Here is a 25,899-nt window from a genome sequence, read left to right as displayed (position 1 = left end):
TAAGTCACGTTATTGCTCGGATTTTACGGCGCCACCTTAAATCCCTGAACTTCACATTTTAACGGAAAAAAACCTCAACGTGACTTGGATGTAACGAGTAACGCGACACTTTGTAGAAATGTAGTGAAGTAGAAAGTACAGATACTTACTGTAAAATGTAGTGGAGTAAAAGTAGAAAGTACCCATTATTAAATCTACTTAAGTAAAGTACAGATACACGAAAATTGTACTTAAGTACAGTAACGAAGTACTTGTACTTCGTTACTTCCCACCACTGGTCATAGCGCATAAAAAGTGATAGCTGCTGTAATTCCTCCAGTATTGTGTGAGGAAAATGGCACAATTAACATTGTTTGTCCTTGCAAATGTTGTTTACCACCATCTGGTAGGCTGGCACATCAGCTGATAGAATAGAAGATTTTAAATCATTTTTGTGCTATTGCCCTTTTGTGGTCTTTTAATCTCTATGTTTTCTGACCCCTCTTCTCAATATGTTTGTTTGTCTCGTCTTGTTTAACCGTCTCAGTGTCGATGTGATCTTTATTCATGTCAGATGTGGTCAAGTCCAGTTTGCTTCCGGATCTCTAATTATGCTGACTTTAGCAAAGTGTCCAATTCACTCTGTCCATCCTGCTTCCAGGGATCCAGTCCTTATGCAATAAAACATCCTCGTCTGTTCTACTCAGTCTTTTTTTGTCACTGAAAGTGCTTTTTGAATTGTGAATGTGCGTGAATATGTCAGAAATAGAGTTTCACCTCTTTCATTAAATTACTGAAATGTAACATTTTCAACGAGATTCTAATGCAGCAAAATCAAACCGTCTTTGTGTTTTTAAAATAAACGCTAACAAAAGATTTACCTGATGGAAAGGCACTAAGGCACAACAGAATTACTAAGCCTTTTGTCGCAATGCCTACATTGTCCACAAGGTGGAAGCAGAGGTCTTCATACTGTCAGCTCTGACCTTTCTCTTGCCTGAACAAAACAACACAACGGGCCGTTGTTCTCTCTTTATTATTTATTTAGGATTAGAAACATGAAAACAAAAAAATTTTTTAGCAAAAGATTCATATAAAACAATGATAACAGTATTACGTTTTTCTGAGCTACGTCCTCCTCAGTTTCTGCTGACGTTGGCACCGCGCTATGGGGGTTGTGTCTGAGGTGTCTTGAACCTGAGTTTAGAAAGCTTGTTATTCACATCAAAGATAATATCTGAGGCTGCAGCGACAACAGAATGATTTGCCTTTTGTAGTTTTGTGCATCCATGTTGAATTCTAGCACTTCCAGCTCCAGTCCGTTGAACCTTGTGCGGTCCGTTTTCCTCTGAGTAATAAATGTGTGGGTTGAGAGCGCACAGATGGGTAGTTTGGTCAAATATCTACAAAAACTGGTACAAAACTGGACCACACAGATGGGACAAAGACATATTTTTGTGTGTTTGAATGTGCAAGTTGTTGGGGGATAGACAGGAAACATTTGGTCAGGAGAGAGGCGGCAGAGAGCGGGTGCTGACCGCGCTGCACTTTGCTCTGGATGGCGATGGAGGCAGCTGGGTGAGATGAGGCGAAGAGGGAGATGAGTGAATGGGTCCGCTCTGGTGGTCTCTCCACCTCGCAGAACTGGGAGCTCCGCCTCGGGGGCTTCGCTGCTGAGGAGGGGTGGAGGAGAGGCCGGGAAGACATTTCTGTTGGGAGGAAGCGTGGGGGGAATTAGGGTGACACCCAGGTGCTGGGTGACGACTGGGTGATGGGTGGCGACCAGATAAGGAGTGACGGCTGGGTGAGGAGTGCCTCCCAGACGCGGCACCCATGGTGAGTTTAGGTGATTTGGGCGATTTGGGAACGGGTTGAGAGACGGAGTTAGAGGGAGCTCCTTGGCTGTGAGAGGTGGAGTCTCCATTGTTGGCAACTTTGTAGAGGAAGACATCGTACTGAAGTGGTGGACTGACCTCCTGGTGCAGCTTGGCCTCTTTGGGCAGTAGCACTTCCAGGCCAATGGTGACTCCATCCTGATGAGGAAATATGGTAAGGAAAAAAAAAATGGGATGCAACAATGTAGGGAAAGTAAAACAAAATGATAAAATAAGGACTAAAACAGAAAAAAAACAGGGGTGGGTTGATCATGTGATAACAGTTTCTTGGTGCAGAAAAGGTGAAAGAATGATTGTGATTGTGTAATTTTAAATTAATAAAGTTTGGCTGAGAAGAACCAGAACTCCATAAAGTGCAGGAGTGATGCCAGGGAAAAGCTAAGTTTTATTTCTAAAAACTTTGTGAGGTGAACGGCGACAGCCTCCTGGCACACCATCAGCTTTAAGTGATGTTTCCCTTCAAAATTTCATTGGCGAAATTTTGCAAGCAACACTTAATATTTCTTTAGGCAAAACATTTAGTAAATGGGAATTTGGAAGGTGTGTATCTCCATAAATAAATCCAGGAGTTCGAACTGCAAACATTACTTAAGCACACCACCAGAAGGCAACGTGGATGAATCGAGGGGATTATTACCTGGAAACAAACACCATCTCCTAGGCTGGGAAGTACATACACAGAATGATTCAAGAATAGAATTAACATTATTTCTGTCACTAATACCATGCTTTGAAATATGGCAAAATAAAATATGGTAATTTGAAGTTTATTCCTTTATTTCCTTGGGCTTTTATAAAATAAAGAAAACCTTCTTACCAATGCTAGAAAATAATGTTTACAATCACATTTTATAATGTTTCCAACATTAGATGGGTTTTTGCACCTTCCAGTAAATTCTATTAATCCAGAACGGACTTATCAAAATGAGGTGGAAATGCTGCTGCAGATAAATAGCCTGGATTTCACAGAGGAGGTTGTTTTGTGCTTAAGCAGGACACCCATTATGTAATATTGGAAGTTTACTAAAGAACAAGACAAACCATTAGACCTTCTGGTGACTCAAATCAAGCTCTCTCTATTTAGCATTAAGAAAGCAGACAAAGGAGCACACATTCGCACATTTTGTAGCACATTTTGATTGAAATGTGCTTACAGTGGGTTAAATAAACATATGCAGTTCTGGTCAGAAGTTTACATGAAAGCCATTTTAAATCTTTTTTTTTAGGAAGTAATTATACAACAAACAGCTTCAATGATTCTTAAGATCAACAATTGTTGTCCAGAGTGTTATCTCTTCTGCCATCACCTGTTGGGGCAGCAGCATCGGCGCTAAAAAGGTCCAGTAATCTGATGAAGAAGGCTGGTTCTGTTCTGAGGACGACTGTGGAACCTCTGGAGATGATGATGAGGATGATGATGCAAAGAAGGCTTTTATATAAATTCAAGAAAATGATTGGCAACCTTGGCCATCCTCTTTATGACACTGTCATACAAAGACAGTGTCTTTAATCAGAGACTTTGCTGTAACACAGACCGCTACAGGAGATCATTCCTGTCCACGGAATCGGCAACGCCTCTTCAAATAACCTTGAATAATCTGAGCTACAACTTTTATTGTCCTTTGGGATTGGCAAAGTATTTTCGCATTTGAATGTGTGTTTGGTATCGGCTATTTTTTGGCTTAAATACCCAACTGAGTCCATGTCTCTGCTATCTAACCATTCATTTCAGATGAAGTTGAATAGTTTGGATTTGGTCTTTAATTATTACACTCACTTTGTGCAATGTGTGAATAACACCATCCCACCCATACCATAATACTGCACCGCCACACATTACTGTACTGTGTTTTATGCTATAAAAGCTTTACATTGGCCCAAATATCTCACTCTTTGTCTTTGTGCTTTCTCAAAAAAATAAAGTTTCAGTCAAACCTGAAAGTGCAGATTTTTGGAAAAAGGGGTTCTTACTTGGTTTGCTCTCTGATTGTTACTTTGCTGTGGACTAATATAGAACACCTGGAATAGTTAATTGGGCAGGCTTTACTTAAAAACCCAACCTGCTGCCAATTCTGCAAATGGAACATCTGGAGCTTATCGTGCAAAGAGAAAATATTGATAAAATTACAGACGACCCCTAGAAATCTCCTTCATTAAGCCGTTATACAAAAACACGTTGTCTTCAGTCAGAGTCTTCAGTCAGAACCGCTGTAACGTGGACCTCTGCAGGTCAAAACAAAACACCGAAGCTGTTTGTTGTGGGATCATTCAGCTTTTGGAAAAAGTATTCAGATGCATCACTACCGGCCCCGAATTGACTAAACATTTATGCCCATTATGAAAGCATGCAAACCTCTGACTGAAACTGCAGTTTATAGTTAGGAATGCATAGAAAGAAGAGGAAAGGTTTTCATGGGAGTTCCTAATGCAGTCACACTCTAGGAGCTGTCCGCGGTTCTGAATAGGTTCACACTCACTATTGTGTTTCTGCTGCGTAATCTGTGAGGAGCAGCCCTACTGCAGCACAAAAGTAGGGTCAGCCATGCATTCAGTTATTATTTGGTTGGGCAGTACTAAGCTTCATTGTGTGCAGACAAGCAGAAAAAGAAAAAAAGAGAAAAGAGCAAAAGAGGAAGGCGGCGTCTGGGGGTATGGGGGCAGGGGAGGTGGAGCTCATAGCAACACACGGGTACAAGCTGGGTAAAATGAAAAAGATTTATTCCAACAACTGTGAACTGTAACCCTCCATGAATAGCCAAAAAGGTAGAAAAGAATATCAAGTACATTAAAGATAGCAAAACACATTGAAAACCAAGACACAGCGCTTGTAATATATGCATATAGACTCAAATATCAACTCTAAGCAATTACTTTATCCTCAGGTAATCTAGACATATCAACGTATTTTAGCAATGCTGCACATTAATAGTTTGCAAATACAGATTCACTTTATTTCCACATATTTTCTTCTTCTTTTTTTTTTCAAATTGTACGCTTTTTTCAGACACATTTTCGCTGATAACACCAATGCATGCGGGCAGAGAGACACGGTTAGGTTGGGGGGAAAGGCTGAGAGAGAGAGAGAGAGAGAGAGAGAGAGAGGGGAAGCTCAGGGAAACAGGAGAAAAGACAATGCAGAAGTTCATTGGTCAAAAGACCAAGGCAGAGCATCAGTAGAGAGAACAGTCAGTCAGTAGTTGGTCCGAGCCAGAGATTTTAGTCCAGCATTAAAGGCAGATAGAAGGAGAAAAAGGAGGCAGCGGCGCCACTGGGTGATCTACGTGAGCAGCATGGCAGCCTCGTAAACAGAACTATTGTGCTTCTCGCGTTGGAACTATAAATATGTGTTGTGCTCACTTTTAACTTTAGATGTTGTTAGTTCCTTTTAGAAAATCTTACTTAGCAAGGTGTAAACTTGTATTTTTTATCTTTTTTTTTCTTCCTAAAACCTCTGTGTGTGTGTGCGCGCGCACCGTAAAATATTTTGGTCTGATTCAACCGCCGCACACTCAATCGTGTGCCGACGTTACACCAGGTTGTTCTGGAGCATGTTTACCTCTGCGTTTTCCTCCGTGTTGTTGGGGGTGTGGCCATGGACGACGGAGGCAGGGCGGTTGTTCTCGTGCTTGGGAGAGTGGGAGTTCAGGATGTTCATGGACCCCTCCTCTTTAGGCAGGGGGGATTTGGCTTGGTTCTCCTTCTTCTGTGGCTCGTCCTGCGGAGAGAGAGAGTCAGTTCCCATTCAGCTGCGGATGAGACGTGGCAAGTGAAACGACGCTTAATTCAACAGACAAATGCTTTCTCAGGTGAAACAAGAGACGTCCGTGTGTAACGAAACACGCACGTCTCACCGAGACCAAAAGGAGCAATTTGCAGGGGTATAGCCTGGGTCTTGTTTACTTTGCAGAATGAGTTTATCTACTAGAAATTAATGAAAAGTGACTGCTTCTAACTAAACTAAAAGTAAAAGTTGACAAAAACAGTCTAGTAATGTCTATAGAAATGGAAATGGAGACTAGAAAACTAGTGGCGCAGTTGGTAGAGCTGTCGCCTTGCAGCAAGAAGGTTCTGGGTTCGATTCCCGGCCCCGGTCTTTCTGCATGGAGTTTACATGTTCTCCCTGTGTATGCATGGGTTCTCTCCGGGTACTCCGGTTTCCTCCCACAGTCCAAAAACATGACTGTCAGGTTAATTGGTCTGTCTAAATTGTCCCTAGGTGTGAGTGTGTGTGTGCATGATTGTTTGTCCTGTGTGTCTCTGTGTTGCCCTGCGACAGACTGGCGACCTGTCCAGGGTGTATCTCGCCTGGAACGTTAGCTGGAGATGGGCACCAGCAACCCTCCCAACCCCACCAAGGGACAAGGGTGTCAAGAAAATGGATGGATGGACTAGAAAACAAGTTCCCATAACATGTGCAGATTTTAATGTCTCCACAATCTGGTGATTTCAGAATCAATGTTAAATTGCTTTTATTGGTCTTTAAAACTATTGATATTTTCATTTTAAACAGTTTTTCTTTTATTCTATACCACACAGGTGCTCAATACCAATACTTTCTGGAAATGACCAGGAAGTGAAAACCATTGGGGTTATGCAGCAGAACAACACCAGCTCAAGAGACAGAATTGATTAGGTCTGGCCTAATCAAAGAATGGACTTAAATCTAAGATGCTGCAGCTTGACTATATGACAATTCGGAGAAAAAAAAAAAGAGTGTGTCAAAATTCCCCCAGAATGATGTAAAAGACTGGAACTTATTGCAAATGCCTCATTTCAGCTTTTCATTATGTGAAAACAGTTTTTTTGCATTTTCTCTCTGATTTTATTTTGTGTGTGTGTGACAGAAGATATGTTTGATGATCTGAAACATTTAAGTGTGGCTTTAAAAACTTGTTTTTATGGTAGGCTTTCAGCAAGCGCCAGTATTTGGATAGGAGAATGTGTTGATTTTTAGGTTCAAGATAAGTTTCATGACCATGTCAACAAGCGACGGAGGAGAGGCTTGAGGAAAGGAACAGTCGCAAGCAATTATGAAGAGTTGTTGGACTGAGTAAATATAATTACTGGCAACTTATCTTCTGCATTTACATCGGATGAAAAAAAATGTTTCATGAAGAGTGAGAGATCAAAAGAGGTTCCTATGTTATCTTGAAAAGTTATCATGTAGGCTGACATGGTACCTTCTTATGTAATGCCCCTGGCTTATAAAAACTACCTATTAGTTTTATGACATTTCCGAAAATGCAGTCCAGGCTATGAGCTCGCTGTGGCTTTTTAGCCTCTAGCCCTGACATTTGGAGCATCCGGTAGCCACGGAAACTCATCTATAATCGCCGTAGGGAAGCGTTAACAGAGCTGAAAGCACTGACTAAGATTGGAAAAAAAGAAAACCCACAATTGTTTGCTTAGGTTTTTTCACTGCAGGTGCAGGACTTATTGGAAAAAAAATAAAACAAATAAATTCATCAGTGTTTAAATTCCAACATTTGAATTAAACAGACTTTATAATCAGTCAAAGAGACGTGTCTGTGTTGTTTGGGTGTTTATGCATTTGTTTATGTGTCCGTGTGTAAATGTTCAAGCATGTCATTTATCGGAGTGTCATGGACGTTTGAAGGTCAACGTCACAGCAGGCAGTAAATAGGGCACCATTGATCGGGTCACGCTTAGCTGCTACTGGACACAACTCACCAAGTACGCCTCAGCATGACAGATGAAAGGTTTTAAAAGTTGAAAGCTACATTTCTACTCTACTCAATGGTCTTTGCTGGTATCTGTAGACTGAGTGAAACCATCTTAATCAAACCCAACTCCACTGTTTTGCAGGAACAACAAATGCCTATTAAGACAGTAATTAATGGGCTGTCATTTGCACTTATTTATGTGCTGCTACTGAGCAGTTTGGTACATAACATAATAGCAAGCCCTAAATGCGTTTCAGAAAAGATATAGAGAAGAGCTGCACAAGGAGCTAAAATGGCTGCATGCGCTGTGCTGAGGGAAATGGAGGCGCTCTTGCCTCGCCGAGCACCTCGGGAAGCTGCAGGGACGCGGGTGAGAAAGGAAACAAATGAGGCAGCCTAGTGTTTAATCATACTGCAGAGGCTACCGCAGAACACATGTGAACAAGTGCCTGACTCGCAAGAGCTCGGCCATTTGTCATTTCACCCGGAGCGTGCATCGGACTGGGTTCAGGAGAGAAAATGTTGGAAGTAAGGTTTCCAGCAAAATTGACAGCTAGTAGTAATTGCACAGTAGGTGGGCTTCCAACAAAGACAGGGAGGGGAGAGGAGGCAACGCAGACTTCTCCACTGGGCTTACCTGGAGGTGGTTATAAGGCTTTCTGTGGCTATACTCCCAGGGATTGCTGGTTGCTGATGACCTCTGAGAGGTGGGTGGTGAGTGTGAAAATGGTTAAACACAAGCATGCTGCACAAACTATCTGCAAGTGAACATCCTAATGACAGTCTTCTGATTTAGCTGATGGTTTGGAGTCAAACTGACAGATGGCAAAGTTTCTCTCTCTCTCACACACACACGGCAGCAGAACAAGACAGATTCATAGAATACAGCAGATCACTGTTTAAGCTGGCTTTGGGGGGCATAGGAGAGAACATAATAAGGAAGAAGCGAGAACAAAAGGTAAAGCTGAAGAGAGACAGACTGAAAATACTGAAAACAGAGGGACAGGAGCAAAACAGGAGGAGAGTGGAGGCATACCTGACAGATAATGTTGTCATAGTACGCCAGGTTGTGAGTATGAGCTTGGGGGGCAGGCGGAGGGGTGTCACACAGTTTCCTTACATTTGGCTGCGACCCGTCAGCTGTCGTCGAAACCGAGAGGCCATCCGTCTGCGGCTCGCTGCTCTGGGGGCGGTACTTACTGCGGGAACGCAATGAGGAACACAAGGCGCGATATAAATATTTACAGAAGCGTCTTTTTGTTTCTCCCTTCGCTGCAATATGAGTCACAGTAAAAAAAAATAACAATAAAAAATTGAACAACACTGTGGAATGCAAAGGGGGATCGAGCACACACACACACACACACACACACACACACACACGCACACACCTGCGTTTGCGAAGGCGCATGTTCTCGTTTTTGAGGCGGTACAGGCTCTTGGCGAAGAACACGATGATCATGAAGAGCAGGAGGAAGACGAAGCAGGCCACGGCCACCACAACGCACAACACCTGGAACTCTGTGACGGCCCATTCACAGCGCAGGCCTTTATTCCAGATGTAGTCCTGTACGTTACACCTGGACACAAAGGAATGGAGGGAAGAACAAATATGATACACAAAGCAGACGATAAGCTTACGGTGTTTCTGTCAACATTTTTTTCACCAAAACTGTGAATCTCTGCAGCTCCTCTGGAGTCACCAAGAGCGACTATACGCTACATGTCAAATTAACTTTGCATTTGTACTTGAATTTTTGTTAACATTCAGAGCTTCTTCACAACTTTACTCCTAACTTGTTTGCCATTTGGCACTGGTGTTTGACCTTTCTTAGGTCTCCAACAGACCTCTGAGGCCTTCGCTCATCTGCTAGATTCATAATGGAATAGAAGTGGACCAAAATCAAGAGGTTGCACTGATCAAGAGGATCAACAGATCCTAAAGAAACAGATCCCAAAGAGTGAAGAGCGTCTGACATATCAAATGAAATCCTCATAAAATACATTCAATTTTGACGCTGCAATGTGATAAAATCTGGAAGAACTCAAGTGGTACAGATACTTCTGCAAGGTAGACTGCAAGATGCGCAACATTTTTCAAACAGGAGTGCAATAGTACTTGCATGTTATGTGGTGCAACCTGGAGGCTGTCCAACAAGCAGCCTTGCTTCTAATAAGATCAAAGGATCAGAGCATTTGCATGCATACATGCTTGTATTTTAGCCTTGACCTGTTCTACCTGTGCAACTGACAGCACATATCTTAATATGGTCCAAGTGTATGTATGTATGTATTTGTGCATATGCTTCAGATCGTGCATAGGACAGGATGAGCAACAGTTTGTCACCAAGCTGACGGTCAAACTGCAGATGGGGCAGATGGTTGCAACATGATGCGTCCAGTCTTCGTTGTGTGTTGGTATTGTGCATGCGAGGATACTGTGTGTGTGTGTGTGTGTGTGTGTGTGCGTGTGTGTGTGTGTGTGCGTGCGTGTGCGTGCGTGTGTGTGTGTGTGTGTGTGTGTGTGCGTGTGTGCGTGCGTGCGTGCGCGCGTGCTCGCTCGCGTGTGTGTGCATTTCTCTGTTGTCATTTTCCTCACACTTCTTTGAGCAGGCGACTGCCATGTGCTCTCTACATCTCTTACCTCAAAAAACAGAGCTAATCCATTGGGGACCCTGCTGTGATCTTGACAAACCCACATGACACATTAAGCCAGCCTTCTGTCTTTGTCCATGCGCGCGCGTGTGTGTGTGTGCGTGCTTGCATGTATTTCCCTTAATCTTTCCTTTTGTGTCAGAGGACAAAACATTTGGGAATGATTGCAATAAACCAAATTAATAAGGAGAATGTTTTTGATCCAAATCAGAGCGGTTAGTTATCAGCCTCGTGACAATGCTGTGTTTGCAATACGCTAAACACGCATAAAAGCGACAAAATGAAGTTGACCTGAAGCCTTATCACGACTCTCACCTGCAGAAGGCACCCATTCCTGCCACCACAGTGCACATCCCTCCGTTGAAGCAAAAGTTTGGCTCAATGTCACACTGAGAAACACAAACTCCTGGTCCGGACAGCACAAAGCCCAGCCTGCAGCCATCTGCACCCACAGCCCCACCTACACCCATTCCGTTGTTGTTGTCTGGTCCCTGCATAGGAGGAGCTGGCAAAGATGACCCACCACTGGTGTTTGGCCTTGAGTTTTTGCGGATCACCGGAGAACCTGCCAGGAGCGGATTCTCATCCTCCATGTCTGGTGGAGGCGAAGGGGTCGGATCAGGTTCTGGGGTCGTGTCTACTGCTGAGACGTCGTTGTCAGAGGACAGGTAGTCGTAGTACTCAGTCAGAGAGTATTTATTAGGTTCTCCACCTCTCTGCTTTTGAGCTTTGGGAGTTTTTGCCCAATCCAGAGTGACGTCGGCGGGCACAACATCTGGCGCTGGACTGTGAAACGCCACCGTGATGACGTCATCGGATAACGGGTTCCCAGGATGGTCTGGCCCCGCCCCTCCGGCTGTAAGCTCCTCCCCGTGTTGGTCCTCCTCTACAAAATCCAAGTAGTGGCGTTTGTGAGAGTGGTGATGCCTGTTGGAGCTGAGTGGGAGCCTGGCACCGACTCCTGCTCCAATCAGGTGCTCTCTCTCTGCTGAGTCGTCACTGAGAACCATCCTGGTGTCCAAGGCCTCCTTGTGGACGGACGAGTGGTTGTGGTGAGGATGACGTCTGGCCAGCGAATGTCGCCCTGTCAATCAGAAACAGCAAGAAATATTTTTTAACCGCAAAGATCATTTGTATTGTGATTCCTTATTCTTGCACAAGCAAAACAAAACTCTGAGCTCTTGGTAAGTCATGATAGTTTATATCTGCCTTAGGCTTGACAATGCAAGAAGGTTGTATTGTCAAGGGTGACCCGATGAAGGCTGTTATCTTGCAGAAACTCCCAAAGACAAAACATTTTGTGTTTTGGTCAGGAGCCGCTGAATTTGTATTGGAATTCTTCTGGTATTTCAAAGACTTTATGAAATTTTCCACATAGGGGATAGATTCTACACCATTTGTAACAATGGTGATGAAGAGCTTTTTCACATCTTGTTTCTTTCTTTCACGTTATACCTACCTGAAGTGGTTGTTGCTTCAAAGGTCAATTCTTGCCTGGCCAGATATCAAAGCCTCAAGCACACATGTCCAGTTAAAACCCCAGTAGCATTTTGAAAACTTAGCCAACTCGCCTCATTCACATTAGTGAGAGTAGGGCAAGTCATAGCTTCTACTAGTTGCCATGGAGACTTAGTCTCCTCAAAATCTTATTCTGGTGGTAAGACAAGCCCAGTTCTTTCCTAGTCTTATTTATCACAGTTGCCACAGTTTTTTTTCTTGATCAAAAATAATGGGGTGTATAAAAAGTAGCTATTTTTAACATAGACCACAAATCTACTAGAATTGAATGCTTCCTTGTCTCTTATATTTTTTATTATTGGCTTAGAGATCAAGCATATTAATACCTAATGATAGCTGGGCAGAAACCACTCCCTTGTTCTACGCTTTGCAAGAGAATTGAATGGAATTATGCAGGAAGGCAATGGCCAGGCAAATCCGATGGTAACAGTGAAAGTCCATCATGAATCAAAAATGTTGTATGAAATAACACATATTTATTTTCAAGGAATTGTTTGGGTGTGCTAATAAGAGTTATTCTTACATTTATGCTTAAAAACTCTAACTTATTAGCTTCTGAACTTGGCATTTCTAAAAGGTGGATTATTTTTCAGCGTCGACTCTTTGTGCTACTCCTTTTAACTCACTTTACGCCAGGGGTGGCAGGTACTGCGTCCGCATTATGACAAGATCACGTACACAACCCGACACGCAAGCTGACAATTCAGAATAAAATCAGTTGTGACTGAGTTTAACAGCCGCTGTCAGCATGACTGTGAGAGGGAATGCTTGAGTTATGCAGTCGTTATCTTGCATCTTACCTAAAGGCAAGGCTGAGAATTCCCAAGTTTCCGACTCTGCTTTGTGCATAAGTAACATTAGTGTCTCTTTACAGCACTCAGAGGAAATGTCAGAAAGTTTTCCCGGGCTCGTTTCCCAGCAGGATACACCACTATCACACCGTCACCTTTGTTAAACGTGTTGTTTTCTTAATGAGAGATGCGTACTAAAAAAAACTGGAAATATCTCATAGGAATCAAATAAGATTTTTCTAGAAATAAAAGCAAAAGTTGAAGATGGAAGTGTGCAGTCTGCATGTCCTACGCAGGATTTGTTACAGTAAGTGACTAACCAATGTTCTCGGGTGACTGAGACTTGTTGAGGATTAAATCAGGATTTAGAGCTGTGGGTTAAGAGACTGACTGGTCAGGCTCGTCTGCACTTTGCAATCTGGGGAGAAGGACTCAGACAACAAGGGTGGAAATACACAACGAAGTAAAAGTTCTTGATATTACACGGTAACTGCACTCAAATTACATTTAAGTGTAAAAAATCTACAAAACATTTCTAAGAGACATCTACTGATGTAGTAGAATATTTTCAAATGTTGTCTCATCACCTCTTGGCTAGGTCTTCCTCAAGGGGTTATAATTTCTGGTATAAGTAAACCAGAAACTTTAGTCAAGTTGTGTATAATTGTGACGTTTTGAATGTTTTATCAATACTGTATAGAATCACCTTTCACTGGGATCACAGCTATCACAGCTAGTCTTTTGTATATGTCCATACACCTACAGATTGGATTTTATTTTTATTTTTTTAATTTTGAAGTATTTTTTTAGGGGGAAAAAAAGTCAACTCCTAGTTTAATTGGTTGGAAAGATTCAAAACATCAGCTTCCAATTTTGCTACACATTCTCCATGCATTTTAACACATACATATAATTTGACATAAACCACCCCACAGTAGCTCTGGCTATTTGTTTAAGGTTATGATCCAGGTTAAAAATTAAACTCCATACCTCTATCAAGTCTTCGGCACCCTTTATAACACCCTCCTATCCTAGCATGATGCTACCTTAAGTGCAGGGGTATGAGTTCTTAGTGGATCTGCATGTGAAAGGATAGTTTGGTTAATATTCTAACTCCTTCCATCCAACATCAGGATAGTGCAATCATTAAAATGAAGAACTTTCAGTTCCATATTATGGGTTACTTAATATGTAACCCAGTATTCCTTTCCTGGGTTACTTGGTACCCAGTAAGGGAATACAATAGTATAATATTATTAAACACTAATGCTGACTCTTATCCTATTGAAATTCCTGCTTGAAGCTAGATGAAAAGACAGAGGGCAGCTATGACTTGGGTAGATGTGTAGTATTCTCCCAATAGGCAGATTGTCCATAGCTTCATGTCACACTATACTTAGACAGTATAGTGTCAATCTGCAAATTGGTGTGTACAAGCGTGTGTAGATAGGTGAAAGTGGCTTGTTGTGTAAAGAAAAAGCCATATAAGTGGCCTTCAAAGCTAGAAAAGTGGTTTTTAAGTACCAGCCATTAAGGTCTTTATCTTCTGGGAATACTTTTGTATGTTCCCACAGTTGTCTGTCATTTCTTTCCACTTTTCTTTTGGCCTATAGCTACAGATACAGCTAAGCCTAGCCAAAAGGTTTGCTGGATGGCTGGTCTTCCATTGCCACCCTCAAATTCCTCGGTTCAAAAAGAGGTGCCACCTTTCAATACACGGCTCTTCATTCAGACCTCAAACAAAAACCGTCCGAACGTGCCTCGAGTCACGAAGACCAGTGGCGGCTGAGAAGCCATGAGATTCACCTCACTCGCACACACTCGTGGAGCGCAGTTGCCATGGTGAGATGTAAAGAGGTGCTGTGTTGAAAGGAGGAGCAGGGCAAGGGAATTGCAGTGGAAACAGAGCATCTAGTGTTAGTACTCTTTCTCTTCCCTGATTTTCAATCAACTGCCCGGCCAGTCGGTAGGTGCTGGATGCCAGCTCCATCTCTGGGAAAAGAAGGATTTGAAATGAATCTGAAGGCCTATGGTTTTTTTTTCTCTTCTCTTTTGTAGGAAGAGACATTCCCCGCCGACTCAAACCGACTGCAGCTGATTCAGCTCTCACTTAAGGGCTCAATCTGCCAATTTGCTCTGTTGAGACTTAGGCGAAGCTGCATCCTGTTAGCAGCTGGAAGTCTTTGTAGAGAGTCCAAGAGTAAAAGGGGAACATGAGGAGATTACAAGATGCTCAAACTGAACGCACAACTCTCTGCTTTTGCTGTGTGACATCCGTCTTTTGCAGGCTGTGATTTGTGCTTTTAACTGACAGTTGGCTTGCAAACCTCTGGCACTGCATTGAGCGAGTCACCATGGTAACAAGTTCTACCTGAGGTCATTTTAATTGTTTCGGGGGAGAGACTTGAAGGAGTTGCACCAATTTTAAACAAGGGGGGTGGGGGCGTGGTGGGAAAGAGACAGCTGCAAAGTTGCAAACTAAAAACGGCAAAAATATTCAAGGAGGGCTAAAAGACTAAAATTAAAAATTGAGAATGCAATCATAATTTATTCATAATTTTTGTTTCAGGCATTTTAAAATGACTCTATCCATCATATCTTGTGGATCTCTTGCTGCTTGTTAAGCTATAAATACCATCCTGACATCACCTCCTTCAGTGTGTTTTGGTGTGAAAGTTGGAGACAAGCTGATCTATTCTGACATATCATGAGCTTTCTTAGGCTGCAGGGCAGATGGACCTCACAGTATGTAGTCTCTGAGTTAGTACACACACGTTCGCATGACAGTGCACCCAAGAGTCTGGAATCAGTCCATGTCATTTTCCATGACTGCATCAAGAAAAACCAATTGCTATGCACTTAAGGATTTATTAGCCTTTTACCCGATTAGTTCTTTGAAAAAATGTTGATTAATTCCTCACAGAAAAATTTCCAGAGGTGCAATTGCAATCATAGAAGCTTAAGCAGTTAATTAATTAGGTAAATAGTTCATAGATAGATAGATAGATAGATAGAGAGATAGATAGATAGATAGACAGACAGACAGACAGACAGACAGACAGACAGACAGACAGACAGACAGAGAGAGAGAGAGAGAGATAGATAGATAGATAGATAGATAGATAGATAGATAGATAGATAGATAGATAGATAGATAGATAGATAGATAGATAGATAGATAGATAGATAGANGATAGATAGATAGATAGATAGATAGATAGATAGATAGATAGATAGATAGATAGATAGATAGATAGATAGATAGATAGATAGATAGATAGATAGATTGATTGATTGATTGATTGATTGATTTATATTATAGGAATTTTACCAATAGATAAAACTGTTCCACCAGGCCAATTTGTAGCTCATGGTCCTAATTGATCACATTCCCCTTCCCTCGTGGTCGCTGTAGTCTAAATCACAAGAGGGAGGTTGCCAGACCTGCGTGCCTATTTCCTGGTCAATATGTCACAGCATTAACGCCTGGTTACACATTGAGGCCGAGGGATGCGACGAGGAATGGGAGGCGCGGGGTTCAGTCTGCGCGCCCCCGCGTGAACCCCAGCGACCCCACGTATGTGCACGAGCCGCACTGTTGCTGGGCAGCGGCGGCGCTCGTTTTTCTTTCTTTTTTCTTTTTCTTTTTTTACACCCGAAAGATTTTTCTTCCTTTATTTCCGATAGTCTACTGGGATTTTTCTTTTACATGTTGGAAACGAAAAAACGAAATTAAAAGAAGGAGGGGGGTGGGGGGGCGATTGGGTTTGTCCTGTAACCCCCACCCGTCCACCCCCTCTAATGTCTGGAGGAATTTACTGCATTTTGTGGCACAATGGGCTTCATGTAGACCGACCACAGAGCACCTAATCCGGCCTTTGTCTGGGGATGAACCGCGTCAACTCTTACCATCTATAAGCATATCTCACTTATAAAGATAGAATGCATTAATTTAATCTATTGCTATTTAAACGAGGATTTTGGATCAGAAAAAGAATATAATGGCATATATATTATACTACAATGTATGTTTTCCTTGTTACATACTCGAACAGTGACAATTGTATATATAGCAATGTAGCTAAAACCTATCATTAAGAACCTATAGTATTCCTAACCTATAATTAAGAATACTATAGGGTAAAAAAATAGCCAATGAAATAGATATGTTTCATTGTATATAATTAGGAGGAGGACACCTGCATGTCCTCCTCCTAATTATACACATCCCTCTTACTACCTTTACCGAATTAATGAAATATAATACCGGTACTGCACTATTACAACATGTTGGCAATAGTAAATCAATGCAAAGCCTGTGTCCATGTGGTTGACGAGAAATAAATATTTAGCTGAACGTTGCATCTCTATCTGGACATTTTCCACGTTTTATTAAATCCTCGTCCAAGTGCAGGTGTGATTTGATCCACGCACGTGCGCGCTGTCTTGCACAAATGACCGAACTACATTGCCGCGCACACGCGCAGGGTGGGTCTCCGGTGGAGCGGTGGTCTTACCGTTATGTGCACACAGAGGGATGATGAACATGGAGATGGTCAGCAGCACCTGCCAGGTCCCCAGTCGAATGTCTCCACGAGCCATAGTGTGGGTTAGCTATTCCCTTGACACGCTAATAATAATAATAATAATAATAATCTGATCTGATCTGATCTGATCTGATCTTGTCCCCTTCTTCACACCGGTCAGATGCGGCCGCAATTAATCCAGATCAAAGCGGATCCTGTCAAAGTTCAGATCTGCTCCGTTTTGGTCATGCCGCCTTCTGCTTGGCTTAACAGCGAGGGGACGGTCCCATTGTCCCCAAGCGGCTGGCCTGTCCCTCTCGCACCTTTTTGCGCGCGCGTTTCTCGTGCTTCTCGGTGCGCCGTTGGGGTTCTGTCGACAGACAGCAGCAGCGCCGCCAGGAGTTGTAGTTGTAGCGTAATGACGCGCGCAGCCAACGGAGGGGTCCGTAGACGAGATTTTAATGGCACGAGTCTCTCGCGCTTGCTTGCTCGCCTGTCTGCCTGTCTGAACGGAGCAGCGCGCGCAGAGGGCGTTCGGGTGTCAAAGTGCCGGCACACACGTCGACACACACCCACACGGTAAAGGCTCCTCTCTGAGTCCAGCTTCAGCATGTGCGGTTCGTGTGGAATGGGAGTGAACGTGGGGATTTACGCGACGTCTGTTGTCAATTGCACGTCAATATGCTCCATTTTACACCCCAGCTCGGATGCATGAGAGCGCATTATGTGGCCCCCCACTTTGGGTGGCGTTTATGTGTCAGTAGGTTATTGGGTGCATGCTGCCTATAACTGCCAGCAGAAATTGGTGTGTACACGCACAGGACTGGATAATCCTCTTTATGTTATGCTATCGACTAGAGACAATGGCATCTGCTCCATAATCACTTTGTCATGCAGGACAAGGGCTGAGGTAAAAGCGAACTTGACGTCTGCTTAGGGCTCCCTGAATAGCAGGACTCTACTGCACACAGCATAATGACCAATATACCAGTCATTGGCTGTTTTTGATTTTGGGAATACGGCTCTCTTCCCAGAGTGTTAAAGGAAAATAAGAAAATGTTGTCAATTGCACACCAAAATAATATGCATTGTGTATGCACATGTCAATCAGTGGGATATCCACCTCTGTGCACTGTTAGTGCAAGAAAATATTGCACCGCCACTGGTGGCTGACAATACTGAATCTGGTGACTGATTCCCAGTTTATGATTGGGCGAGTTGGAGGCTTTACTAAGCATGATATTTGAACAGCACATGACCATTTCCAGTACAAAATCAGTTGTATTTAGACTGGTCAAAGCTAAACTGGCTTATTTTTTACACTGAAAAGAGATCCTCTTGTGTGTGCTCAAAAAAATGAAAAGTTTTGTCTGTCGGTTTGTATGTGGGAGTGTGTGTGTGTGTGTCTATGGGTATGTGTGGGGCAACAGAACGAAGAAAGAGGGGCATCATGCATGCAAGAACTACTAATTTACAAATACCAAGTAAAACAGCGAAGGACAAAAAAAAAAGCATGTGTCTTTTTATGTATGCAACCTTCTGCTCTATATCGATGACAGCTTATATATATTTTACTCAATCACATTTCCTTATCTGTTCCTTTTATCACCCTAAGCGGGCATGATCACAGTTCGCTGGCACTAATCCAGCAAACAGGAATAGCCTGTAGAGGGCTGTCATCCCATTCCCCTCCTAAATTGGATTATGTAAGAGACATTATGAAATAATTAGGATTGAATGCATTGATTTCAGTGAATTAGTTGCTCTACCATTTTCATCGGTAATTGAATCTGGAATTGAATTGAGACAAACCGCTGCTATACAGAGATTTTTGTGTGTGTCCTTGGTAAAGATGTGTAACAAAGCCTACAGATAGATATGTTATTTCTGCTGTATAATCTCACTTAATATATTTTTTTAGAGGAAGCATGCTTTCAGTTTAATACATTCTTCTAGAAGAAAGGAAATTTCATGTTAAGAAATAATTGCATTTTATAGACTCCCCGGAAGCACAATTATTAGGTCATGCAACGTCTGCTTTAGTTTAGATCTAGTTTTAGCAGTTTTATTTTAGTGTTGTGTGCCTCGGCCAGACAAGACTGTCATGTTTGGCAAAAGTTTATGAGTCAATTATATAAAACACTTAGAGACTCTAATGGCAATTTAAACGGTTTACTGCCACAAGACGGAAATAACGAGTCATGATTTTTCACAAGCAAAAGAGGTCAATTCTTGTTTGGAAGCGGGAAGGAAGTATTAGTGGCACTCAAGTGGTAAATGAAAAGAATAATTTAATTGTTTGCCTTATTTTCTTGTTGTCGGTGCTCAGGCGGCAGAGGGCGGCTGGAAATGTCAAAATGGCTGAAGGAGGAAGTAGTAAGAAGTAAGAGTTGTTTTGTTTCTTTTTAGTTGTTGGTTGGTGGTTCGACTTACAATGTGAGGATTGTGGGTGGACAGGCAGATAGGTGTTGGTAAAATATTGGTTTGTTTTCTCCCTAACCTGTGACAGCAAGTACTTCAAGTGAGTAGGTTCAGCATATCCTCTTATGTTGTCTTTGTATGTACGGTGGCTTGAGATTCCATGGCATAACCAGGACGTGGCAAACAAACCAATGAGTGGTCCCAGACTTCAAAGACACACGGAAACACAAGGAACTAAACACAATTTGGGTTGTTTGGACTGAAACAAATGACTGGATTTTATGGGAGAAAAAAAAAACACATTTTGGTAATTAAAAAGCATTACCGGATGCTTTTCAATTGGTGGAAGATCTACTGTGTGGATCCGTTTATCCTCTGCAGGGGCGGAGAGCGTTAAGGTGCATTTTAGCACTCCTATGGGACTTCCCAGTCATCAAAACAAAAGCCCACACAAACCCTGTGAGGTGATCTGTAGAGAAAGGTAAAGGTAAAGATAATTGTATGTATATATTTTCAGCAACAAGGCAATATAAAGTGCTTTACAGGAATTAAAAGGAAATACAAACAAAACAACAAACCAAAGGAAAGAGCAAAAGAAAAAAAAGCTAATGATGTTGATTCAAAGTAAATAAACTGGATACTATTCAGGGCATAAGTAAGTATGTCCTCTGGTCTAATTCCTTTGTGAGAGGAACCAGGACTCTGGATGAAGGAGACAAAAATGTGCAAAGATGAATGATTTAAATCTGCTTCAAACCTTGTGAAACAGTGTTTAAAAAATGTGATGCTATTCTGCTGGCAGAAGATTGCTGTACAAATATAAATATGAGTGGTATGAATAACTTTGATCCTACATAATAATTAAAAGGTTTTAAAATGGTGTCAGTGACAGATACTACTGGGGGGAAAAAAGATGAATTAATTTTAAAACCTTTTTATGTGGTATACCTGCTCTTTCTCCTCATCCATTTTCATGTTCTGCAACATCAAGAATTTGTCTCTTTACTTCATATTCCCATATTTTAAACAAACCAGAGAGCATTTTCTTTTTCCAGCCGCGAGTGCTGTGACGGGAGCGAGCAGGCACTGTCACAAAACAGGGGAGACGGAGAGTTTTGGAGGATGAAAATAGATGGGTGAGTGTTGAAGAGGGGGAGCAGAAGAATGGTGCAGTCTGACAAAACACGAAGAAAAAAAAATCACACTGATGTACTGCCAAACAGAGCAGAACAAAATTGTTCCCGCTTCCACCTACCGTCCCTGCACACTCACACACACATACACACTCACACTCACACACACATACACATACACATACACATACACATACACATACACATACACACGTATACAGTATGTCATTTGGATATACATATTCAATGTTTTTCACATTTCTTACAATAAAGTCAATATTCGTCTCTGGTTATTTTACTGTATTTTATTTTTTTTGCTGGGCAAAACATAATAATAATAATAATAATAATAATAATAATAATAATAATAATAATAATAATAATAATAATAATAATAATAATAATAACCAGACATACACATGAAGAACAAGAAGGGCTCTTTTCACGGGGATGAGCAGATGGATGGGACCCAGAGGGGAAGAAAAACACACCTTAGGTGACGTCAAGCTTTATGTGTGTGTCTCTCCCTTTGCATGTGGCGTTCGGGCCGCATGAGTTGCTTTCTGTTCCCATGTTGAACAGTAAGAGGTGGACAGGACGTCCAAAATTCCTCCAAACGGCTGTAATCTTCTCTCTACATAACAAGACTACGTTCACACATAGATCTTGCAACACATCAAGGAATAGTGAATTGTTTCCTTGCTGAGGTTAGATTTTTGATCATTTAAAAAGAAAAAAACTGAAAATGATAAACTATATACTTTCTACATTTTTTTTACCTGTCACAGCAGATCTAATTTACTCTGATATGACTGTATGACTATTTTAAGGAATTTCCCAGAGTCTGAAAAAAATCATCACATTGGTATTTTATTTTAGGTCACTTTTTTTACTGATTCAGTTGTTGGTACACGGAGGAATCCTTAAAAGCGTATGAAATTTTTTTTTTCCCAGTGACCTCCAGCTTTTTACAGGTTTTCATGACGCTTATCTCTCGGACACAGATGGCTTTGTAACTCTGCAGCGCTGATAATGCCTGAGACCTGCTGAGAAAAGGATCTGGGAGCTCTGGATGTCATATCTATAAATATATTTTCACTGGGGTTTTCCTGCTGCGTTCTATTATGTTCCTTCCTACAGCTACTGTTTGCTTCTGTTGCATTTTTCATTTGCAAATCTCTCCTTGCTTTCCATTTACTTTACAACCTGACTCACGTCAGATGCTACATGGGTATTACTTTGTGAATAAAAATGACATCTGTGCTTCCCATTTTTTTTGCCAAACGAGGAAGGTGGTGTGTAGAATCTGTGCTTTTATGCTGTCAGATGATGAAATTGTAAAAAAAAAACAACAAAAAGAAATACTTTGGAAAAGTATTTTTAACAATTTCATATATTTCAAAATTATTATTTTGCTTTGACAGGAAGACCAAATCACATCACACCAGTGTGGGATTTTAATATTGTACAGGTTATTCTCAATACATTTGAACCTACATTTTGTGTATTCATAATCAACACTTACGGAAATGAATGCTTGGATAGACTGCTTGGCATGTTGATCTGAACCCACGCACAATATCCTTTGTTCTAATTATTAATAACTATTTTGGCTCTCAAATTAACCCTGGAAGTATATCACATAGTTTCAAGACAACCCAATCTTAACGCACCAATCTAATCATTCCAATCCAATTCACGGCTTTTTAATGACTTACAGTGTTGATATGTATTTATTAATTTATTTGTTTATTTTCTGTCAGAATGTTTTGATAACACGGTTTTTAAGAAGTTGAATTCTAAGCTTTTTTATGCATCTCAAGCAGACATGAGCAAACACCCAGAAATCTGGTGTTTGCCAATTTGGCAACGATGTTTATTTCTAAGAAGCATCGATCATACTTCATTATCGTGATTTGATTAGATTAGATTTTTTTCTCCCAGCTGCTCCCTCTGCTGGCAGACTTACCTGTGTTGCCTCCCTCTCATCAAATCTCCAAGACTGAAAGGGAATAAGTCCTGTTGCGTTCTGTTATGTTCAACGACATATACCTTGCAGTGATAAGTTTGTTCTGTGCAATAAAACAATAAATAAGTAAAAAATCCTAAATGTTAAGCAGCAAAAACCTTGATAAACTATATAGTCTAGGAAAAAGGAAACCAGGATCTTTAATTTAACTGAAAGTGAACAACTGAATCAGAAGTACTACAAAGCTTTGGGATTTATCTAATATTTGAACAAGATTTGTTCATTCCTGTGAATGATCTTAATTGCTAAAGAGAAGGTAGTTCTAAAGTGAACTACCACCATTTCAAAATGACTTCAATTTCAAAAGGTTTGGTGTGATATGAAGCCATTTTGAATTTAAACCCAATTCCAAAGTTTTTGTCTAAGACCAGGAATGTGCTACTGATCTTCCATGTAATACTTACTGAAGATAAGATTATTTTAATCATATCTGATCAGAGTAATTGACAAAATCTAAAAAGCCATCAATTTTTATACCTTAGTGTAACAGCAGTTTTTACTGATGGATAATTGAAAGTCTTGTTAATTTCTTGTTAGCATTTGTAAGGAAACTAAATTTGTCAGAATTAGAGTTCTGACAAATTGTGGCTATGGAAACCTTTGTTGTCTTTTCTTGCAAGGTGAAGCTGAAGATCAAAAATCTTTTTCAAATCAGAAGACGTAAAGATAGATCCTTGAGAACGTGCCTACATACTCAGGATGCAATTAGGCTACTTGACTGAAGAGTGTTGAACCAAGAACCCTCCAGGTCCAGATCTGAGGACCCCCGTCTCATCCAGCTCCCTTCCAGCCAATGATGCCTCCAATTACCAGGGTCAGAGTGATGGCGAGCAGCTAATGATTGGGAACACCTGAGCAGGAACATGATCGGCTCACACTTATCTAATCACACCCTGACATCATGTCACTACTGCATAGCAATTACATGTAAGCCAAATAGTTTATTTTGGCCTCACCTGACCAGAATATGTTAGTCCACGTTGGGGCTTTTTTGTACCCTACAAACTGCAACCAGGACTTTTCATGGTTTTCATCTGTCCATTCCTCCATAAAAAATAAATAAATCTAATTTGCAGAGATAGTCCTGTCCACAGATCCCCTTCCACCTGAGCTGTGGATCTGTGTAGGAATTTTTTTAAATGATGGGTTGCAGTGCCACATGTATCATAACCTAACTTTCTGTCCCCACAATATTTTACAATTTCTGAAATGGTAGCTTATTGAGTCACTAAATTTTTTACTTGCGTTTTCTTTAACAGCAGTGAAACATGTCACCCTTTGATTTATTAAACATTTCTTAAGCATGAATATAAATTAAGTAGTCAAGACAGGCTTTAGTGCTACTGACTGAAAACAAAAGCAAGCTCTTATATGCTTTCCGAAACATTTTTAAATTAGCAACTGATGTTTCAAGCACAGGTACTTCAGTTTGTAAAGAATTAACGGAGTTGCTAAAGTTTAGGCTATCATTATGCAGAGATAGAATAGATTTCTAGACTCTCCAAATTCGAGTGATTTTCTTGTAAACACACATATGCACACACAAAGATTCTTTAAAAAAAAAAAAAGCAACTTTAATGAGTTGAGTTTCTCAACTCTTGATGCCAGAGAACAATTATTTCACAAATATAAGACAAACTCAACTGATGACCAAACACACATCAGCTGGGTTTATGTGCTCACAAAGTTTTCAGTCTAGAAACGATGGACTACCAAACAATTGACTTGAACACTTAATCTAGTCGTCCTTCCGTATTAAAGCACACTTCTTTCATGTGTGTCTTGTCTGGTGGTCAGTTCAGCTGTGACTGGATGACGGAGGAGTGGGCTGAGCGGACGCTATCCCATCAGGCTGTGACGACGGGTCTGGGACAGATCGGACAGTTTCAGTTAGTTCTCTAAAAGCTTTAAGTAAATAAAAATAACAGCAGCACGTGAAAACCCCACGGCAACGTCGGAAAATACTCACACATCCCATTTGGAGCTCCGGGGTGTCGAGGGGCCATCGTCTGACCGTTTCCTCCAGGTACCATCCTGTTGGCCGCAGACTGGCCTGAAGAATGTAACACCAAAGTATCAATACTGAACACAGGACCAAAAAGCAATAACACAGCAAAGAGAAGTAGGTATATTAGCGTGAGGATAAGTGTAGAAAAAAAGAAGTGTCATCTTTCAGTTGATAGTTGTGCATTTGGTTCAGACCTGAATGTTGCATTGTGTAACCCGGCTGGCCCTGCTGCTCCCTCTGCTGGCGAACCTTCATCTCTGCCTGTTGCAGCTGCTCAGTATGGAAAGTCTGCCTCTCTGTCAGCAGCTGTTGGCGCTGCTGCTCCAGCTGCACCACACACACACAAAAACATGTAAAAGTTCGATTACCGAGTGCTTCACTTGAATAAAACTTCCTCAAAATTTGGGATTAATTCATATCTCCACAAATAAGTTAACAATATAGGATCTGGGCGACATTATCAAGATATTAAAGCACTTGGATCAAATTCAATTGCCTTTTATACACTACAAAAAAAGTCACAGATGTAAACCTTATCTCACTTTACAGAAGTTAAACGTGCAAGAGGCTTAGTTTCAAATTTGGGCAACAGTGAAGCATATATATACACTCACAGCCTCCTTTTCTCTGTCCATGATGGTTTCCAGCTCTTCAAAATGTCTCAGTTTGATCTCCAGCTTCTTCATCTGCGTCTCCACCAGTAGAGCCACCAGAGACTTGATCTTCCTCTCTTCTACTGCTGCTAAGTGCTACAAGAAACAAAATCAAGAGGGAAAAAAACACAACCTTTAAGACACAAACAACAATTTATAGTTGACAAATAATAAAGAGAACAAAGGGAAGAACTCGGTAAGTGGCTGAGGCAGTTTCCAGTTTTCCTCTGCTTTATATTTTTTCTTAGATTCATACAAGGTGAGTGCATGCAGTCTCAATGACTGTAGTTCTAAGAGAATGGAACTGCCATTTCCTCTTTAAATATTCATGTGATTGGAGAGGGTGAGCTTCACCTTGGCCTTTGAGGCAGCAGATGACAGAGCTGCTGCCGCTGCCGTGGGAACGCTTCCCTCCACCAGGTCCAGCTCCATCCCTCTCCTCCCATCGTCCCCTTCTCCCCTGTTCTCACCATCCTCCCCCCTGACTAGAACACAAATGAATTACAGTTAATCTTACACAGATACTCGAGAGTATTTTTGAAAAGTTCTCATTATACACACACGCACGCACGCGCACACACACACACACACACACACACACACACAC

The 25,899-nt window shown here is 41.5% G+C and overlaps 2 protein-coding genes across 5 annotated transcripts in view; both read right to left on the bottom strand.

The window, feature by feature from the left end:
* Positions 1-996: 996 nt before the first annotated feature.
* Positions 997-17,674, bottom strand: LOC103472278 (chondroitin sulfate proteoglycan 5-like). Of its 4 annotated transcripts, none has more exons than XM_008421787.2 (6): positions 17,040-17,674; positions 10,529-11,297; positions 8,950-9,138; positions 8,679-8,757; positions 5,431-5,589; positions 997-2,012 (listed from the first exon to the last, which is right to left on the bottom strand). In XM_008421787.2, exons 1-6 carry the CDS (start codon positions 17,122-17,124, stop codon positions 1,485-1,487), a joined length of 1,809 nt encoding a protein of 602 aa, XP_008420009.1. In that variant the 5' UTR covers positions 17,125-17,674; the 3' UTR covers positions 997-1,484. The 4 variants fall into 4 exon arrangements, with proteins under 4 accessions (XP_008420009.1, XP_008420006.1, XP_017163057.1 ...); XM_008421784.2 differs by having other exon boundaries at positions 8,595-8,757; positions 17,040-17,673; XM_017307568.1 differs by lacking the exon at positions 997-2,012 and adding an exon at positions 8,196-8,258 and having other exon boundaries at positions 4,576-5,589; positions 8,595-8,757; positions 17,040-17,668.
* A 6,506-nt stretch (positions 17,675-24,180) lies between these two features.
* Positions 24,181-25,899, bottom strand: part of smarcc1b (SWI/SNF related BAF chromatin remodeling complex subunit C1b) — a 7,871-nt gene continuing 6,152 nt past the window's right edge. Inside the window, exons 24-28 of the mRNA XM_008421774.1 lie at positions 25,647-25,777; positions 25,254-25,388; positions 24,834-24,966; positions 24,601-24,684; positions 24,181-24,497 (exon numbers count right to left, since the gene is read on the bottom strand). Coding sequence (XP_008419996.1) covers positions 24,430-24,497; positions 24,601-24,684; positions 24,834-24,966; positions 25,254-25,388; positions 25,647-25,777 — 551 coding nt within the window. The 3' untranslated portion in view covers positions 24,181-24,429. The remainder of the gene's footprint in view (positions 24,498-24,600; positions 24,685-24,833; positions 24,967-25,253; positions 25,389-25,646; positions 25,778-25,899) is intronic.

The sequence above is a fragment of the Poecilia reticulata genome, linkage group LG11 (assembly GCF_000633615.1).
Source record: "Poecilia reticulata strain Guanapo linkage group LG11, Guppy_female_1.0+MT, whole genome shotgun sequence".
Taxonomy (NCBI): domain Eukaryota; kingdom Metazoa; phylum Chordata; class Actinopteri; order Cyprinodontiformes; family Poeciliidae; genus Poecilia; species Poecilia reticulata.
Note: the sequence above shows the minus strand (reverse complement) of the source record. Positions and strands in the feature narration are given on the sequence as shown.

Excerpts from the sequence above, each read along its gene's own strand:
- LOC103472278 (XM_008421784.2), bottom strand. The coding sequence starts at position 17,124 with ATGGCTCGTGGAGACATTCGACTGGGGACCTGGCAGGTGCTGCTGACC. Across the intron at positions 5,590-8,594 it reads ATGACAACATTATCTGTCAG|GACGAGCCACAGAAGAAGGA; the intron begins GTATGCCTCCAC and ends CTCTCTCCGCAG. Across the intron at positions 2,013-5,430 it reads ACACGGAGGAAAACGCAGAG|GATGGAGTCACCATTGGCCT; the intron begins GTAAACATGCTC and ends TTTCCTCATCAG.